At 38.6% G+C, this 7,000-nt stretch overlaps 1 protein-coding gene across 1 annotated transcript; it reads left to right on the top strand.

Annotated features, from left to right (window-relative positions):
- Positions 1–5,488: 5,488 nt before the first annotated feature.
- On the top strand, positions 5,489–6,106 carry LOC131873578 (uncharacterized). The gene has a single exon (XM_059216407.1). It carries the CDS (start codon positions 5,489–5,491, stop codon positions 6,104–6,106), a length of 618 nt encoding a protein of 205 aa, XP_059072390.1.
- The last annotated feature ends 894 nt before the right edge of the window (positions 6,107–7,000 follow it).

Here is a 7,000-nt window from a genome sequence, read left to right as displayed (position 1 = left end):
ACTAGGATCCTTCTAGGTCAAATAGGGCTTTTTCTCATATTAATGAGTTTTGGCATTAGGAGGTATATTTCTAATGTTTAGTAGTCATTTTAGACATTTTGGAACCATTTAGAAGTCTGAAATCATTTTGGAGTCTTAAAATGCAAAAAAATGTAAAAGTTGCAAAAAGTTGCTTTGACAACATCTAGCAACTTTGACAACTTTTTGAAAAGTTGTTAAATGATGGTTCTAACTACCCCAACCCCTTCAATTCAGTTTAAACTGATGTATGATGCCTATTTAGGCCCTCACATCGATGCCCAAGGGGTTGGATGAAGTAGGAGCAATTTGTATGGAGAAGACACTTGAAATTTTTGAATAAAAACCAGTTTTCTGAGTAAAAACATGATTGTACGGATTTGTACGGACTTTAAAATCAAAAAATAGGTCCATGGTTGCATAGAAATGTGAGATACCTTTCATTTGGGTCTGATTTGAGCAAATTTGGAGTTGCATTGTGAAAGTTATTGAATTTTTTCTAAAATTGCTGTAGAAACCTAGGGTTTTAAGGGTTTTGGCACTAAATGGGCATTATCTTGCATTCCCAGAGGCATTAACTCACACCCCTTTGGGATTTGAAAGGTTTCTATATTTATTTTATGATTCCAAATGATCAGGATCTGGAAAGGTCATCTTTAAGATCTATGATCAGATTTCTAGGTTGAATATCCTCATGTATTCAACCAGCAGATTGGTATATGGAAGTAACAGTTGGGGACAGTAGTAAGAAAGGTCCTAAAAACCATTGGAACTTGTCTTAGAGGTGTGAATACACCTTCCCAAATCACTACCCCAGTCTTATGTACCCATCATTAAACTTTATGCTTGTGTTCCATGTCTAGTCTGGCCAATTAGGCCTGTGAGCCGTGTAGGGTTTGGTGGTGCAGGAGTGGATTGAGGCTCTACCCTTTTGGGATTTGTGTGGTCACCTTGAAGAGGTCCCAAATCATTCAAAACAGCAGCAAGTTGTTTGGGAAATCAGTCCTTTGTTACTTGATTTCCAATTGTGAGACCTAGTAGCCTAGTAGGCCTAAAACGTGAAGTTGGCATTGTAGGGTTTGGGGAGTCAAACTAGTTGTTGGATTTTGGTTGTTTAGGGTCATAGAACGTGTCCCTACTACTGTTTTGCATCAGAAAGTAGATTTGAGTCATTTTCCCTAATTGAGTCTCATTAGGGGATTGAGTCTCTGAAGCACCTTTTGAGTCTAAGTTGAGTAACCCATAAGGGATAGGGTTTGGAATTGTGTAGGTCTTAAAGTTGTGTGAGGGTGGTCTTACACTTCCTTACCAAGAGTGGGTAAGGTTGACTAAGTTGGAATAGTCACCTTTTGAGTCTGAAAGACTATGAGCCTATTTGACACTTCCTGTTGTGTGCACTCTGCATCAAGTGGTATTAGAGCCCTACTAAGATCCCAGGTAGTGGAAGATGTCATAAAATGAAGGCAATGATGGGGATGAATTCCCTCAAAACATTACCAATAAGGAGTTATCCAAAATGCTCAAGGATCACCTTGCAAAGAGCAAGAAGATGGAGATGGAGTTGGAGAGACTCAAACAGAGACAAGAAGGAAGTAGGGAAGAAGAGGAGTATGAGGAAGAAGAAGAAGAGATACCTGTATCTCAGTTGGAGAGGTTGAACATACTAGCAAACCAAAGATATTTCTTTGAGGCTCTTGAAAGAGTAGGAAGAAAGGATAGCAAACCAGATGTCCCAATGTTCATGGGAAAGATGAATGTAGAAGAATGCATGGATTGGGTGGAAGCCCTTGAAAACTAATTTGAGTGTGATGATACACCTGAGAGTTCAAAGGTGAAGATAGCCAAATCAAAGATGAAGGGTCCAGCATTGAGTTGGTGGAACTTCTTGCAAAATGAGAGGGTTGAGAACAACAAGGCACCTATCACCACGTGGAAGAGGATGTTGGCTGAGATAAAGAAGCAATTTATACCAAAAGACTATGAAGTTGCCCTCCACAAGAAGCTACATAACCTGAAACAAAAGGATATGGATGTCAATACCTATACAGAGGAATTTCACAAACTCACCTTGAAGACTAAAATATTTGAAACTGAAAATCAGAAGTTGGCTAGGTACTTGAATGGACTGAAATACAGTATTAAAGATGAATTAAGCCTGTTTAACCCTGAATCAGTCCATAGGTGTCATCAAATGGCATTGAAAATAGAAGAAAAACAAAGAAAGAGAGTTGAGCAAAGCAACAGAGGTGGCAGAGGTAATCAGAACTTTAGGAGCAGAGGCAGATTTCAAGGCAGAAGTTCATCATCAAGACCTCAAGGTGAGAGCAGCCAACAAGATGTTGAGAAAGATTCCAGTTATAGAAGCAATCCTAGAGGTGGAAGAGGAAATGGAAGGGGCAGATTTGGAGGTAGAGGTCCTAATTTATTCACTAGGAGATGTTTCTCATGTAACCAAGTAGGTCACCAGTCATTTAGGTGTCCTGAGAAAGCAAGCAGCAGTTCAGGCTAGCAAGGAGAAAGAAGGGTGCAGCTAGCCCAAGATGTTGACCATCAAAGTACCACATCATATCACACCACCTCATCAAGACTTGCTGATCCAGTAAATGGAGAATGTATTATGTTCAATAGAACACTTTTGGCATCAATCAACAAGGAGCCACCACAGAGAAAGTCCTTGTTCCGAACCAAATGTTTGGTGAATGGTAAAGTATGTAGAGTAATAGTTGATTCTAGTTCTACTGAGAACTTGGCTTCTACTGAGATGATTGAGAAGTTGGGATTGAAAAAAATACCCCATCCTAACCCCTATAAAGTATCATGGTTGAATAAGGAGCAGCAAACACTAGTTGATGAGCAATGTTGGGTCAGTTTTTCAATCGGTGGTTATGAAGACAAAGTTTTGTGTGAAGTAGTGAATATGGATGTGTGCCATCTTCTTCTCGGGAGACCTTGGCAGTACGGCACGAGTGCACAACATGATGGCAAGAAGAATGTGTATCACATTAAGAAGAATGGTGAAAATTTGACAATGACTTCCTTACCGGCTAATGGACAGGAAAAGAACTCGACTGGTAGTGTGATGCTGGTTGGACAAAAGGAGTTCATGAAAGGCCTGAAGGAGGACCAGACCATGTGTTTTGCTATTGTGGTGAAGCCTTAGGATAGCATACCCAAGCAAGAGAAAAATCAGAATTTGTTGAAGAATGTAGGCCCCAAGGAGATTGCTGATATGTTGGATCAGTATAAAGGAATTGTTGCATATGGTACCAATGATACCTTACCCCCTAAAATGATGATTAGTCATTGTATAGATCTGATCCTAGGAGCCACTTTGCCTAATAAGGCTGCTTACAAACTCACCCCTGAACAAAATGCAGAAATAGCAAGGCAGATTCAAGAATTGTTGGAGAAGGGTTTCATAAGGAAAAGTGTTAGTCCTTGTGTTGTACTAGCAGTCCTTGCACCTAAGAAAGAAGGAACTTGGAGATTATGTGTTGACTCTAGAGCAATCAACAAGATAACCATCAGATACCATTTTCCTATGCCTAGATTGGAAGATCTCATGGATTGTTTAGGAGGAGCTAAGTACTACTCAAAGATTGACCTCAAAAACGGATACCATCAGATAAGGATCACACAAGGAGATGAATGGAAAATAGCTTTCAAGACCAATGAAGGTTTGTTTGAGTGGGTTGTAATGCCTTTTGGTTTATCTAATGCTCCTAGCACTTTTATGCGCTTGATGAATGAAGTCCTAGCACCTTTCATTAACAAGTTTGTTGTAGTCTATATGGATGATATTTTGGTGTATAGCAGCATTAAGGAAGAGCACCTCAAACACTTGGACATGGTCCTCAAGAAACTCCATGAAGAGCAACTAAAAATCAACCTTGAGAAGTGCTCATTCAGGCAAGAAGAGTTGGTTTTCCTAGGATTTGTCATCTCAAAAGGAAATTTGAAAATGGATCCATCCAAAGTTGAAGCCATCCTTAGTTGGCCAGCACCTACCAATGCAACTGAGGTAAAAAGTTTTCATGGCTTGTGTAGTTTCTATAGAAAGTTCATTAGAAACTTTAGTGGAATTTGTGCTCCACTCATAGATACCATAAAAGGTGGAAGGAAATGTGTGTTTGTATGGACCAATGAAGCCAGTAGATCATTTGAGACATTGAAAAGGAAGATTGCAGCACTTCCCACCCTTGTACTTCCAGATTTTCATAAAGTTTTTGTGGTAGAATGTGATGCTAGCAATAGGGCTATTGGAGGAGTCCTAAGCCAAGAAGGGAGGCCAGTAGCCTTCTTTAGTGAAAAGTTGAATGAGGCTAAACAAAAGTACTCTACCTATGACCTTGAACTCTATGCTATGGTCCAAGCCTTGAGAAAATGGAGGCACTACCTACTCCCTAAGGAATTTATTGTGTTCACAGATAATCATGCTTTGATTTTTCTAAATAGGCAGGAGAAACTTCATCATAGACATGTTAAATGGATGGAATTCTTGTAATCTTATACTTTTACCATAAAACATAAGAAAGGTGTTGCTAATAAAGTTGTTGATGCTTTAAGAAGGAGGAGTTTAACCATCCAAGAAGTTCAATTGGAAAGTGCAGGAATACACACAATAAAGGACATGTATGCTACGGATGATGATTTCATCGAAATCTATAAGGTATGCATGGATAAGACAGCAAGGTATCATACTGATTTTTCTGAGTTTCTGATACAAGATGGATTTTTGTTCAAAGGTAGTTTGCTTTGTGTACCTAAAGGGTCAGTAAGGGAGAATATAATAAAGGAAAAGCATTGTGGGAGTCTAGCAAGCCACTTTGGGATAGATAAAACATTGGAGTTGGTAAGAAGATTTTATTATTGGCCTAAACTTCAGACTGATGTAAGAAAGTTTGTTGAGACTTGTTTTATTTGTCAGAGGGCCAAGGGCCAAACATCTAATGCAGGATTATATACACCATTACCTATCCCTTCAAAACCATGGGATTCAGTAAGTATGGACTTTGTGCTTGGTCTTCCAAGAACCAAATCTAGTTATGATAGTGTGTATGTGGTTGTGGACAGATTTTCCAAGATGGCTCACTTTATTCCTTGCAAAGCCACTCATGATGCTTCACATGTTGTAGGTTTATTCTTTAAAGAGGTAGTTAGACTTCATGGATTACCTATGTCAATCATATCAGATAGGGATCCTAAGTTTATAGGTCACTTTTGGAGGACCTTATGGAAAAAGCTTGGCACCAATGTTTCCTTATCTTTAGCATATCACCCTCAATCAGATGGACAAACTGAGGTTATCAATAGGTCACTTGGAAACCTCTTGAGATGCCTAACACAAGAATATGATTCAACTTGGGATTCTATCTTGGCACAAGCTGAATTTTCTTACAATGATTCCATTAACAGGAGTACAGGCATGACACCTTTTCAAGTTGTTTATGGTGTACACCCTAGAGGGATAATGGAACTCAGAGATGTTAGTCATTTGGAGAAGAAGAGTGCTTTGGCTGAAGATTTTGTAGAGGTAATGAAGGATGTGCATGAACAAGTAAGGAACCAGCTGCACCATACCACAAAAAAGTATAAGGCAGCAGCAGATAAGAAGAGAAGAGATTTGCAATTCAAAGTGGGTGATATAGTGATGGTACATTTGAAAAAGGAGAGGTTACCTAAGGAGAAATATACTAAGTTGCTGATGAAGAAGCTTGGTCCTTGCAAGATCCTCAAGAAGTGTGGCAACAATGCCTACAAACTGGACTTACCTTCTTCTATTGGTTTGTCACCTATTTTTAATGTTGCTGACTTGTATCCTTATAAAGGATCTATAGATGATGTTTTTGTTGTAGGTGAATCAGATTTCCAGCAAGATGAGTCATTCAAAAAGATATCCCAGCCATCCATGTTAGAGATTGAGAGCATTCTTGACAAGCGGGTGATCAAACATACAAGGAGGAAGGTGTATTATGAATACTTGGTCAAATTGAAACACCAACCCATGGAGGAAGCCACATGGATGACTAAGGAGGCCATTGAAAAGGCAGGGTTTCAGTTTGAAAGCATTCCAACTCAAGGGACTTGAGTTCTTTTGAACTTGTGGAGCATGGTGCAGGGCACCTAGACATGAACATGATTTTTCCTTTCAAGTTTTTTGTTTCTAGTTTGCATGATGTAATAAGGATGAATTTCAATCATCCATATGTGTAATTTATCCTTTTTGTGTGGTCAAGGAACTCTAAGGTCATTCTATAAACCTGGAGTTAGCCTTAGTCCACTAGGATCCTTCTAGGTCCAATAGGGCTATTTCTCATATTAATGAGTTTTGGCATTAGGAGGTATATTTCTAATGTTTAGTAGTCATTTTAGACATGTTGGAACCATTTAGAAGTCTGAAATCATTTTGGAGTCTTAAAATGCAAAAAAATGTAAAAGTTGCAAAAAGTTGCTTTGACAACATTTAGCAACTTTGACAACTTTTTGAAAAGTTGTTAAATGATGGTTCTAACTACCCCAACCCCCTCAATTAAGTTTAAACTGATTTAGGATGCCTATTTATGCCCTCACATCGATTCCCAAGGGGTTGAATGAAGTTGGAGCAATTTGTATGGAGAAGACACTTGAAATTTTTGAATAAAAACCAGTTTTTTGAGAAAAAACATGATTGTATGGATTTGTACGGACTGTAAAATCAAAAAAAAGGTCCACGGTTGCATAGAAATGTGAGATACCTTTCATTTGGATCTAATTTGAGAAAATTTGGAGTTGTATTGTGAAAGTTATTGAATTTTTTCTAAAACTGTTGTAGAAACCTAGGGTTTTAAGGGTTTTGGCACTAAATGGGCATTATCTTGCATTCCCAGAGGCATTAAATCACACCCCTTTGGGATTTGCAAGATGTCTATTTTTTTTTTTTTATTCCAAATGCTCAGCATCTGGAAAGGTCATCTTCAATATCTATGACCAGATTTCTAGGTTG

Source organism: Cryptomeria japonica, unplaced genomic scaffold (genome assembly GCF_030272615.1).
Source record: "Cryptomeria japonica unplaced genomic scaffold, Sugi_1.0 HiC_scaffold_2420, whole genome shotgun sequence".
Classification (NCBI taxonomy): Eukaryota; Viridiplantae; Streptophyta; class Pinopsida; order Cupressales; family Cupressaceae; genus Cryptomeria; species Cryptomeria japonica.
The sequence above is the reverse complement of the archived record's forward strand: the minus strand, read 5'-3'. Positions and strand labels throughout refer to the sequence as shown.

Excerpts from the sequence above, each read along its gene's own strand:
- LOC131873578 (XM_059216407.1), top strand. The coding sequence starts at position 5,489 with ATGGAACTCAGAGATGTTAGTCATTTGGAGAAGAAGAGTGCTTTGGCT.